Source organism: Anolis sagrei, chromosome X, assembly GCF_037176765.1.
Source record: "Anolis sagrei isolate rAnoSag1 chromosome X, rAnoSag1.mat, whole genome shotgun sequence".
In the NCBI taxonomy this organism is placed as follows: domain Eukaryota; kingdom Metazoa; phylum Chordata; class Lepidosauria; order Squamata; family Dactyloidae; genus Anolis; species Anolis sagrei.
In genome coordinates, this window is record NC_090034.1 from 64502338 (window position 1) to 64515919 (window position 13582).

Sequence of the window (13582 nt, forward strand, 5' to 3'; positions counted from 1 at the left end):
GGTTATACCTCTCTATTTCTGAAATCAGTTATGAGATTAATTCTGCCAAATTTTCATAATGCCAATGTATCATATTTGCTTTGCTGTGTTAAGAGTTTTAAGTTCATCTTCTTTTCCTGTGCTCTGTATATTAGTGTAGAGCAGGGTTCTCCAACTTTTTCAGCTATGGGGCCCTTTTTGAAACAAAGGTTTCTCATGGAGCTCAAATACCTATTTGTCTATTATATTATATATAATGTATCTATATCAGGCATGGGCTGGGCCAGTGGCAGATGAATGGGCAGTGTTTGTAGGAACTAATTCACACAGGGCCACAAAAACAAAAAACAAAAATATTTAAAACGAAGAACATTTTTAACCAACACAAACTTAACAGTATCTAAGACCCACCCCCGGGGCCACCCAATCCAATCCCTTCCTTTCTGCCTTCCAGGAAAAACACAATCAAAGCACCCCCAATAGCTGGGTGCCTTTGAAGTAGTAGTTGTAGTAGTAGTAGTAGTAGTAACAACAACAACAACAATAATAATAATAGCAGAAACCCATTCAGGAAAAACAAAACCAAAGGGCTCTGTGGAGCACAGTTTGAGAACCGCTGGTGTAGAGACATCTTAAGATCATGGGCCAATACCCCTCAGGTGTTTTTTTAAAGAGTATCCCCTCTCCTGCTTTGTCCATCTCTCTATAACAGCCAGACTATTATCTCCAGCACCTGATGAACTCCTACCTCACAACTCCTGTCTTCTCAACAGAACACGTTCTTCTACAGTGCCTGTTCTATAGAGATATTCAATTCCGTCTTACTACGCCATGGCTACTCAAACGCCCTAGATGCTCTGGACAATTTTACATCTCCTTGCTGCTTTCAGATACGACTCGGCTATAACCTATAATGTTGCCAAGTTCTGCACAGCAGAGATTAAAATCCAGCAGTCAATGATGAATAGCACCAGCTAGTACAAGTCAAGATTTCATATTAGCAGAAAATTGGGATTATAGTCTTTTAATTATAGTCTTTAATTATAGTAATGGATGTTGCTCCCTCTTCTGACTGGACTTCCCTTCCCTGTGCTACATGAGCACCCCAATCCCCTCCTTTCAGACTCCCTCCCTTTTAAATCCATTAATTTTGATATACTCTTGTTTTGATGTTCTGGAAATGATGCACTTGTTTTTAAAGTGTTAGAGTTTTAAAGTATAGAAGTTTTAAAGTTTTAAATCTCTCGACCCTTAGACCTGATGTGCTTGTGCAGGACTGTGTCCCTCTTCTCATGAGGTGGTCATTGATTGTAATAAAGTGAACTTGAACTTGAACACCTGTCTTCTTGCCCCATATAACTGAGTTTAAAGCTCTCATGATCAGATTTGTGAGATTCTTTGCAAGAACATTTTGGCCACACTGGGGGAAGGTACAGCCCATCCCTTACTAGAAGTCCAACATTGTAAAACCACACACCATTTAATATCCAAGAAGCCGAATCCTTCCTGGAGGCACCATCCTGTTCGTTCACTTCCACTATTCTTCTCTCCTTTCCTAAGCTGCGTCCTTCAACTAGCCTATTGAATGAATGGTTGAATAGTGAATCAAAATATAAGTAAATGCCATCAGTTCAGAGTATCAACACTTTTTGGGGAATGGTAAGCCCACCATTTGCACAGTCATATTTCTTCTTGTTCTGGAAATAGAATCATAGTTGGAAGAGACTGCATGGGCCATCCAGTCCAACCCCCTGCCAAGAAGCAGGAATATTGTATTCAAAGCACCCCTGACAGATGGCCATCCAGCCTCTGTTTAAAAGCTTCCAAAGAAGGAGCCTCCACCACACTCCGGGGAAGAGAGTTCCACTGCTGAACAGCTCTCACAGTCAGGAAGTTCTTCCTAATGTTCAGATGGAATCTCCTTTCTTGTAGTTTGAAGCCATTGTTCCATTGCGTCCTAGTCTCCAGTTTTAGCAGTTAAAAGACTATAACTGGAACTCGTCTTCTGTTCTGATCCAGGTGTGATTCCGGGAGCCCATATATTCGTCCTGTTGGTTATTGCCAAGAAACTGGAACTCCTTTAATAACACCAGCTGGTATGTTGCAAAAACTATTTACATTCTGGTAAAAACATTTATTTTGACCTCTTCTTTGATTTAGTGCTGAAATGTTATATGAGACCTACTTCAAGGAGGTTGCATATGTTCTGGGAAGGAGTTGGGAGAGTGCCCAATGTTTGTTGTGCTACGAATAAAGAAAACTGTAAGAAAATTGAGTCTTTCATGTTCCAACAAGGTTATATATTTTGGGCAAAATCTAAGGAAACTAATAAAGAGTATCAGATGCAGCAATAAAGTCCAAGTTTGATCAACAGAGTTGACAAAACTAGAGCACTGTGGATAGATTCCCTGCGATTGATAGGGAGTGCAAGATGGTCACCTTAAAAAATTGAAACCTTCCCTGACAGTTACACCTTCACATGGAACCTAATGCCCACGTCAAACCAAAGCCCCAAACTTCAGATGAGGCAGTGGAGGATTTAATAGGGTGGTTGAACTTTCTTGAGGGGCCTCAAATGACCTCTTCTGGTTTTCCCAGGGGAGAGAAGGAATATCCTAAATGTTTGGAAAACTAATCAGCACTTTTGCTTTTACTGTTAGACTGAGCATCATGTGCAGTCTAATGAGGCTTCCCCCTCCAGCTAAGTCTGGTGAGTGTATAGAGTGCAGGATGTTCCTCACTTGGGTGAATAGCACAATTGCAAATTCCTTATTAGAGAGACCATTTTGGTGCAACTGTGACTAGATCACCAACTAGATTGCGAGATTAGGAGCCTCCCAGGTCCTTTTCCAAGGCCAAACCCTGACAGCTAATAATAATAATAGATCGACCGTTTCTCCATTTACGAACCCACACAATCTCTTCGATCTTCCCGCCCGCGTCTCAAGTGTGACTTGCAGGGACGAGAGAGTGGGCCTTCTCTGTGGTGGCCCCCCGGCTCTGGAACTCACTCCTCAGAGATATTAGGCAAGTCCCCATGCTAGCAATCTTCAGGAGGAACCTGAAAACCTGGCTATTCCAATATGCCTTCAGTGATTGAATGTAAGAACTCCCTGGCCAAACTTTGCACTAAATGTCCTTAGAAGCACTTTATTTATGGTTTGTGCAATTGAATCCTCCCTCATTCTCGGATCCTCATCCTGATGATTTATATTGTCCTATCTCCCAGTTTTTAAATTTTTTAGCCTTGAATGTGGCCCTGCCTAGTGAAATTCTCTGTTTTTAAATGCATGTTTTATATTGTTTGTGTCGTTGAGTACATTTCTTTGCATTTGATATATTTATGTTCTGGTATTGTTATGTTTTTGTATTACAATGTATGTACTGCACTGATGGCCTTGGCCTCATGTAAGCCGCATCGAGTCCCCCTGGGGGAGATGGAGCGGGGTATAAATAAAGTATTATTATTATTATTATTATTATTATTATTATTATTATTATCCCCTCTAAGCCTCCAAATTCACCTAAAGGCTCCTGGAGAGAATAAAAATCTAAGGCAAATCATGCTTCTGAAATCCTGAAGACCCAGTTTACCAGTTAAAGGTTTTTTTCATGGGAAGCCCTAGCTAACTCCACCAACAGTCATGAATCATAGTTTGGGAATCATAATTTAGTATTACAAATAAACCGAACCCCCTCTGGGGAAGGCTATAATTTGTATATGCATTCAGTAAGATAAATAAGTGGCTTAATGTCCATTGTTTTGTTACTGGCTTGCAAGTGTTTCTGAAGTCTGATCCTGTTCCTGAATCTCTTTGCAGAGTACAAAGATTCCAAAACCTTCTCATGGGAAAAATACTTGGAAGAAACGGGTTCGCAGGCAGCCCCAGCAAGAGCATTTAAACCGGTTCGTCAGTATTTTCCTGAGTTTGTTATTGATAAACTACAATTTTAAAGCCTTTGTTACTACAATCAAATTACCGTAGTTAGTATTTTATGGGGAAGTGATTGTGTAATGTTAGAACTCAACGGACAATGCAAAGAGGACATGACCTTACTGTTTAACTATCGAAAGGGGTGTGTGATCGTGCTTGTTAATGATTGTGAGCACACTAGTAGTGTAGACTGGTTAGCTTGGAGTAAAATGATGTGCTTTGCCCCTCTCCGATAAAACACTGAATTGTAATTTAGCATTACCTCCCTAATGCTGCAACCTCTTAATACAGTTCCTCATGTTGTGGTGACCCCCAACCATAACATTATTTTTGTTTCTACTTCACAACTGTTATGAATCATCATGTAAATATCTGGTGTGCAGGATGTATTTTCATTCATTGGACCTAATTTGGCACAAATACCCGATACGCCCAAATTTGAATACTTGTGGGGTTGATTTTGTCATTTGAGAGTAGTAGTTGCTGGGATTTGTAGTTAACCTACAGCCAAGGAGCATTTTGAACTCCACTCATGATGGAACTGAAGCAAATTTGGCACACAGAACTCCCACGACCCACAGAAAATACTGGATGGTGGGCACTGACCTTGAGTTTTGGAGTTGTAGTTCACCTACATCCAGAGAGCACTGTGGACTCAAACAATGATACATCTGGACCAAACTTGGTACAAATACTCAATATGCCCAAATGTGAACACTGGTGGAGTTTGAGGAAAATAGAGCTTGACATTTGGGAGTTGTTGTTGCTGGGATTTATAGTTCACTTACAATAAAAGAGAATTCTGAATGCCACCAGCGATAGAACTGGGCCACATTTCCCAATGAACAACAGAAATGACTGTGTTTTCTGATGGTCTTTGGTGACCCCCTCCAGGGGTCCTGACACCCAGGTTGAGAAACACTGCACTAAATCATAGTGTAGTGTTACAGAGACAAGGCAAAATGAGTGCTTCTTCCTCTTCCATCATTTAACATCATAGGAGATTTGAAATACACACTTCTTGGCTTAAACTAATTGCTCTTTGTTGTTTGAATCAAAATTGCAGCCACATTTAGTAGATAATTTAAAGCAGAAGCAGATTCTTCCAATTTCATACTCTGGTTGTTCAATAATGGAACATAAGCCCAGTATTAGCTTATAGTTTATCATTGTGTGCATTGTGAATATAATGTGCATTATAATTTCAGTCTGTCTCCATTTTGCAATATATTATATTTTAGCACCCAGCTCATAGATTTCAGGCTAATATGAAACTGGAAGCTGTAGACAAAAGAAATCCGATGTTAATTAGAGTGGCAACTATCGTTTCAACAGATGACCATCATTTGAAGGTATGTGTTTTATTCAAGCAAGGCATAGCTCCATTTCAATTTAGTCCTTGCATTCAAGCTTTCAAGAGAGAGAGAGAATCCACTTTGAGCTATAATATAGCAACTTGATTTTATTCTCCATTATGAATTACAGCGCTTGTGCTTAGCGTTGCTAGATGATTTAATGTTGCTTAGTATGTAAATCAATCAGGGCCCTCTGGTGGTTCAGCGGGTTAAACCACTGAGCTGCTGAACTTGCTGACCGAAAGGTCAACGGTTCAAATCCAGGGAGCAGGGTGAGCTCCTGCTGTTACCTCCAGCTTCTGCCAAACTAGCAGTTTGAAAACATGCAAATGTGAGTAGATCAGTAGGTACCACTCAGGTGGGAAGGTAACGGTGTGCCATGCAGTCATGCTGGCCACACGACTTTGGAGGTGTCTATGGACAATGCCGGCTCTTCAGCTTAGAAATGAAGATGAGCACCCTCCACCCCCCCAGAGTTGGACATGACTAGACAATGTCAGGGGAAACCTTTACCTTTACACATTTATTGAATGGATTTTTCCCCCTTGAGAGATGATTTCTCTGTGACTAATGTAAATTTGCTATACTGGAGCCATCATACCTAGGCAGTTATTTGCAGAGGACCTCAGCATCAGGACTTGATCTGTAATGATCACATCAAATTTTGTTCCACTTTCTGTATAAAATCGAATAATAGAATCATAGAATGGGAAGAAACCACAAGGAGCATCCAGTCCAAGCCCCATTCTTCCATGCAGGAAAACAATCAAAATACTCCCAACAGATGGCTATCCAGTCCCTTCTTGAAAACCTCCAGAGAAGGAGGCTCCACAACTACACGCCAAAGCAGCAGATTCCACTGCTGAAGACCTCTCCATGACATGATTTATCCACAGGTCATATCAGAACCCATCATTCTGCCCCTAAAACCTGCCCTTGACGTATCCATGAGAATAGGGGGGAGTTTCATTTATCAAAAATATATTTTTGAAAAAGAGCAATAGAACCCAGTCTTTTCTTAGTCTTGCCAATTCAAGAATAAACACCAGATGACACCAAGTCACCTGAAAAAGAGAAAAACAGCACATTGAGTGGACTGTTCAACATCTTTATTAATGACTTAGATGAAGGGCTAGAAGGCATGATCATCAAATTTGCAGATGACAGCAAATTGGGAGGGATAGCCAATACTCCAGAGGACAGGAGCAGAATTCAAAACGATCTTGACAGATTAGAGAGATGGGCCAAAACTAACAAAATGATGTTCAACAGTGACAAATGCAAGATACTCCACTTTGGCAGGAAAAACGAAATGCAAAGATACAGAATGGGTGATGCCTGGCTCGAGAGCAGTACGTATGAAAAAGGTCTTGGAGTCCTCGTGGACAAAAAGTAAACATGAGCCAACAATGTGATGTGGCGGCAAAAAAAAGCGAATGGGATTTTGTCCTGCATCAATAGGAGTATAGTGTCTAGATCTAGGGAAGTAATGCTACCCCTCTATTCCGCTTTGGTTAGACCACACCTGGGATATTGTGTCCAATTCTGGGCACCACAATTCAAGATAGACATTGACAAGCTGGAATGTGTCCAGAGGAGGGCGACTAAAATGATCAAGGGTCTGGAGAACAAGCCCTACGAAGAGCGGCTTAAGGAGCTGGGCATGTTTAGCCTGAAGAAGAGAAGGCTGAGAGGAGATATGATAGCCATGTATAAATATGTGAGAGGAAGCCACAGGGAGGAGGGAGCAAGCTTGTTTTCTGCTTCCTTGGAGACTAGGACGCGGAACAATGGCTTCAAACTACAAGAGAGGAGATTCCATCTGAACACGAGGAAGACCTTCCTGACTTTGAGAGCCGTTCAGCAGTGGAACTCTCTGCCCCGGAGTGTGGTGGAGGCTCCTTCTTTGGAAGCTTTTAAACAGAGGCTGGATGGCCATCTGTCAGGGGTGATTTGAATGCAATATTCCTGCTTCTTGGCAGGGGGTTGGACTGGGTGGCCCATGAGGTCTCTTGCAACTCTTTGATTCTATGATTCTATGTAGGGAAGTGATGCTACCCCTCTATTCCGCCTTGGTTAGACCACACCTGGAATATTGTGTCCAATTCTGGGCACCACAATTGAAGGGAGATATTGACAAGCTGGAATGTGTCCAGAGGAGGGCGACTAAAATGATCAAGGGTCTGGAGAACAAGCCCTATGAGGAGCGACTTAAGGAGCTGGGCATGTTTAGCCTGAAGAAGAGAAGGATGAGAGGAGATATGATAGTCATGTATAAATATGTGAGAGGAACTCATAGGGAGGAGGGAGCAAGCTTATTTTCTGCTAAAACTGGAGACTAGGACACGGAACAATGGCTTCAAACTACAAGAAAGGAGATTCCATCTGAACATGAGGAAGAACTTCCTGACGGTGAGAGCTGTTCAGCTGTGGAACTCTCTGCCCTGGAGTGTGGTGGAGGCTCCTTCTTTGGAGATTTTTAAACAGAGGCTAGATGGCCATCTGTCAGGGGTGCTTTGAATGCAATATTCCTGCTTCTTGGCAGGGGGTTGGACTGGATGGCCCATGAAGTCTCTTCCAACTCTATGATTCTATGATTCTATGACTGAGAGCAAAGAACAAAAACAAACTCCAACACATCGATTAAATGCCAAATATTACAAGGAATGGCAAGACTTTTTCATGGCAAGTTGCATCCCATATCCTTACCCTTCCTTCATTTGTTTTCTTTCTTGATTAGATACACTTTGATGGTTGGGACCCTTACTTTGACTTCTGGGTTGATGCCTATAGTTCAGATATTCACCCTGTGGGTTGGTGTGCCAAAGCCGGGCATGACCTGCAGCTCCCACCAGGTGAGAAGAGGAGAAAGGGTGCAGGCTGTTTTTCCTGCTCTCTTGACATGATAATTTGAAGCAAGATTTGGAAGTGAAACCTGCTCCTTAACTTGTTGTGCTTTTTTCAGGTCGTTCAGATCCACCTGGGACATCGGGACAAGGATGCCCTACTCCAGGCTGTCAGGGATTGGGTCACGTTAGGGGCCCCCGATATGGAACACATTACACGTATGTGTATCTGAGGGTTATGGAGTAATTTACAGGGGATTGTAAAGTCGTCGTGTTGCCAAGTGCCTATTTTTTAAAAAATAATGCAGCTTCAAGGTGTTCTGATCCTGCTTTGAGTAAAGTAGCAAGTTATTATCATTTTAGCTTAATCACTTTAACTGCTGCAAATAAGCTATAGCTAAAGAGATGCTTATTGCCAGACATGCAACAAAGCGCAAAGATGGGGTGCCATTAATTTATTCTATAACTTGCATAGAATGTTCATATGTTGAGGAAACCTCCAAGTGACAATGTTGGGTTGTATCTTTAAAAATTATAGAAATGCTGCCAGATTACCTCACTTACAATGTTTATACTTCACACTTGGTGAAATACTGGGTTGGTGATACAGTAGAACTCAGATGTGCCATGCTGGACTGACATTTCAGATTTCTCTTCAATCTTTGCTTGTTGGAGGCTTCATTTAATATGATTTGTTTTACATGAATGTTGGCACTGAATTTTTGGCATTAAAATGTAAACCACCTTGAGTGCCCCCAGGGGTGAGAAAGGCAGTATATAAATACAGTAAATAAATAAATATTTTTATTATTATATTTATTTATACCCTGCTTGATCTCCCCCAAAAGGGACGCAAAGTGGCTTAACATAAAAGCATCAGCATCACTATTTAAAAATATACAAATATCTGAACATTAAAACAGGATTTTAAAAATTCCCAATACAAAACCATTAAAACAAATTCAAAGTCAAAATCCATTCTGAAATCTTTTTCTTGATATGGGCTTCACTGGTAAGGAAAGGCAAACCGCCTTGGAATAACTCCTCCCAAGAAATCCCAAGACACAGGGCCTTAGGGTCATGATAATTCAGAAACATCTTGAACACACACAACAGCATTTGAAATATATATTCCAGTGTTCTTCCAGTGTTCTTGCAGAAGACACATTAACTGAATTTGCTCCTCCGCTATGAAAAATTGTGCTGTTTTTATTCATAAAGAATCAGCAGTGCAACAGGCTAGAAGATGTCACCAGGCTCTGAAATTATTGGAATATCTAGCTGCATATTATTTCCCCAATCACTCAGAATGAGTGCATAGATTTAAAAGGGGGTGCATAATGTGCAAAGGGGGTGTGCAGCTTTTCCCATCCTGCCTATTGAGGGGAAAAATGATCATGGTGTTCACAACCTATGAACCATCAAGGCTTTTAAGATCTTCTGGAGGGGCCCTGCTCTCGGTCCCACCACTTTTGCAATTGTGTCTGGTGGGAACGAGAGACAGGGCCTTTTTTGTGGTGGCCCCTTGGCTATGGAATTCTCTCCAAAATGAGATTAGATCTGCCCCCTCCCTCCTGACCTTCAGGAAGCTAGTGAAATCCTGGCTATGGAACGAAGCATTTCCGGAATAATGGCTGAGATCAGCAATAGACTAAAGTTACTGACATATGCGGACTGAGTTGGACATGATTTTATCTTGGCGAACTTGCTTATATGTATTTTATTTTATATGTATTTTAATCTTTTATTGCTGTATGATGTTTTAGACTGTATTGTGGCATTGAATCCTTGCTGTTAGCCGGTCTGAGTCCCTTCGTGGAGGTAGAGAAGATCGGGATGTAAAAGTTTTAATTTATTTTTTTTGTCGTGTCAAGACAAGTTGCTTCTGGTGTGAGAGAATTGGCCGTCTGCAAGGACGTTGCCCAGGGGTCACCCAGATGATTTGATGTTTTTATCATTCTTGTGGGAGGCTTCTCTCATGTCCCCACATGAGAAGCTGGAGTTGATAGAGGGAGCTCATCCACCTCTCCCCAGATTCGAACCTGTGACCTGTCGATCTTCAGTCCTGCCGGCACAGGGGTTTAACCCACTGCACCACCTGGGGCTCCAAAGTTTTAAATAATAATAAATAATAATAAATGTCTTTATGATGTTTTGTGGTGTAGATATAAAGCTGGCATTATCCCTGCAATGGCAAAGGCCTCGTCTCCCTTTTCATCAAACATGTGATCTTACCGTTTGTAGACATCTTTATGTGGAGGAGCAGGATACTGGCCCTTAGAATCTTGCATGCAACAATGCCAGTCCTGTGGGATTGGGCATTTATTTGTCAGTGACTTAGATCAAAGCTTCTGAGACCTGGGATCCCAACCCAAAATTGAGGTGCCATAACTAAATCTAGAAGTTGGGGAATTCTTTGGTGTACACATAATTTTACCATTTCTCAAAGGCAGAAGCTATTTTGCATACTAATAAGATGGATATGCATGTTTATTTTTACATAAAGAATTAAATCTTGGCTGCATATTTGATACTGCAGGAGATAAGGCTTCAACTTTTTTTGTCATGACATGTTTACTTTGCAGTCTCAAGTGACAGAATCTAGACCCCTTCTTCATATTATTCATATTATCAAAGCAGATCATCCACATTATCTGCTTTGAACTGGATGATCTGAGTCTACACTGCTATATAATCCAGTTCAAAGCAGATTATCTGGGTTTTATATGGCAGTGTAGAAGGAGCCATACTCTGATGGCTCACCTTTTTCCTCTTGAGTTAGAAAGGGACCACAGTGGGATGTTTGGAGAAAGGGTTTGTACCTTCAACTTAAAAGGTCCCAGATTGCAGAGTGAGCCATGTGCTGAAATGGGCCCATCCCCACCTCTGGGAAACATCAGAATCTGTTCACATGCATGTATGCAGAAGGTTTTAATCTGTCTCTCCCTGCACATAGTGGCTCCGGTCCTTCCTAGAGGGTCGATCTCAGAAGGTCTCAGAAGGTGTTATTCTACCCTACAACCATTGTCTTGTGGGGTTCCTCAGGGTTCAATCTTGTCTTCTATGTTGTTTAACATCTACATGAAGCTGTTGGGGGAGATCATCCGGAGTTTCGGGGTACGGTGTCATCTGTACGCAGATGATGTCCAACTCTGTCACTCCTTTCCACCTGCTACTAAGGAGGCTGTCGAGGTCCTGAACCGGTGCTTGGCCGCTGTAACGGTCTGGATGAGGGCGAGCAAATTGAAATTGAATCCAGGCAAGACAGAGGTACTCCTGGTCAGTCGTAAGGCCGAACAGGGCATAGGGTTACAGCCTGTGTTGGACGGGGTTACACTCCCCCTGAAGACGCAGGTTCGCAGCTTGGGTGTGATCTTGGACTCATCGCTGAGCCTGGAACGCCAGGTTTCGGCGGTGACCAGGGGAGCATTCGCACAATTAAAACTTGTGCGCCAGCTGCGCCCATACCTTGGGAAGTCTGACTTGGCCACAGTAGTCCACTCGCTGGTTACATCCCGTATAGACTACTGCAACGCTCTCTACGTGGGGTTGCCTATGAAGACTGCTCGGAAGCTACAAATGGTCCAATGATCGGCAGCCAGGTTGTTAACAGGAGCGGCACTCAGGGAGCACACCACTCCTCTGTTGCGCCAGCTCCACTGGCTGCCAATCTGCTACCGGGCACAATTCAAAGTGCTGGCTTTAGCCTTTAAAGCCCTAAACGGTTCTGGCCCGACCTATCTGTCCGAATGCATCGCTCCCTATGAACCAGTCAGGACATTAAGATCGTCCGGGGAGGCCCTGCTCTCGATCCCGCCAGCCTCACAAGCACGGGTGGCGGGGACGAGAGACAGGACCTTCTCAGTGGTGGCCCCTCGGCTGTGGAACGCCCTTCCTGCAGACATTAGATCGGCCCCCTCCCTGCTGGCGTTCAGGAGAAGAGTGAAGACCTGGCTCTTTGAACAGGCGTTTAATTAAGCAGTGCAATCAATTGATTGATCATGGAACATGGAATAATGGACAAGGAGATCGGATTATGACTTTCCTGATGAGACGTGATGGATTAGTTATATGGATGTATTGTTGTTATATTGATGTATTGATGTATTGTTATATTGATGTAATTGCCATGGTTACTGTTTTAAATGCTAATGTTTTGCACTTTGTATACTGATTTGGTTGTAAACCGCTCTGAGTCGCCTACGGGCTGAGAGAGAGCAGTATGAAGTAAATAAATAAATAATAAATAATAAATAAATAAACATACTACAGGCAAATACTTCTTGAATTTTTAGTGGCAGGTGACTGATGATGTTTTTAATTTCTGTTGAATTTGGCTTAGGAATCCAACGTAGAATCAACATTTAAACGGAAGTATTTCATAAACTAAAAAGATAGCCGTGAAGCAAAATGATGGCTCGATACAAAAATTTCTTGCAACCCCCACATTCAATTAATGGGACCCCAACTGGGGCCAGAACCCCCACCAAGAAGCTTTAATAATAATAATAATAATAATAATAATAATAATAATAATAATGGTAAAGGTTTCCCCTTGACATGAAATCTAGTTGAGTCCGACTCTGGGGGTTGGTGCTTATCTCCATTTCTAAGCCGAAGAGCTGTATTGTCCATAGACACCTCCAAGGTCATGTAGCCGCTGGCATGACTGCATGGAGCACTGTTACCTTCCCACAGAAGCAGTATCTATTGATCTACTCACATTTGTATATATTCAAGGTACTAGGTTGGCAGAAGCTGGGTCTAACAGCGGGAGCTCACCCCGCTCCCTGGATTCAAACTGCCGACCTTTCAGTCAGCAAGTTGAGCAGCTCAGCAGTTTAATCCGCTGCACCACCAGGGGCCATAATAACACTTTATTTATATTCTGTTTTACTTCTCCGGATGGACTCAGAGCGGATTACAATATACACATATGAGGCAAACATTCAATGGCATTTACACACAGTGAACATCGACATACAACTCAGACAAAGGGAGAGGCCTTCCCCTTTTTTCCATCTCTGGCGTCTGGAGGCAGTGTTCAACTCTGGCCATGGGGAGGTGCTCTCGTTCCATTTTCCATGCCAAACGAGCCTGCTATCTGTAGACATCTCCGATTGTGTTGCTGACATGTCTGCATATCTGCATGGGGTGTCCTTTTACCTTCCCGCCAAGTTGACCTATTGATCTACTCGCATTGCCTTTGCCTTCAGCCGCTCCTCTTAGGGCTTGGCTTCCAGATCTATAACTATGCTCAATTCAAGGAGCAGGTTATTACCTACAAAGTCCTATATGCTTTGGGTCCAACCTATCTTTGAGATCGCATCTCTTTCTATGAACCGGCATGGGTTCTGAGATCGACAGGGGTGGTCCTTCGCTCTGTCCCTCCACCGCTTCAAGCGTGGTTGTTGGGGACAAAAGAGAGGGCCTTCTCTGTGGTGGCCCCCCGGCTCTGGAATATCTT

At 42.6% G+C, this 13582-nt stretch overlaps 1 protein-coding gene across 1 annotated transcript in view; it reads left to right on the forward strand.

Moving 5' to 3' along the window:
• The window catches only part of LOC132780836 (lethal(3)malignant brain tumor-like protein 4), a 96592-nt gene that overhangs the window by 33871 nt on the left and 49139 nt on the right, over positions 1-13582 (forward strand). Inside the window, exons 11-15 of the mRNA XM_060784652.2 lie at positions 1999-2075; positions 3801-3886; positions 5156-5266; positions 8010-8124; positions 8235-8334. Coding sequence (XP_060640635.2) covers positions 1999-2075; positions 3801-3886; positions 5156-5266; positions 8010-8124; positions 8235-8334 — 489 coding nt within the window. The remainder of the gene's footprint in view (positions 1-1998; positions 2076-3800; positions 3887-5155; positions 5267-8009; positions 8125-8234; positions 8335-13582) is intronic.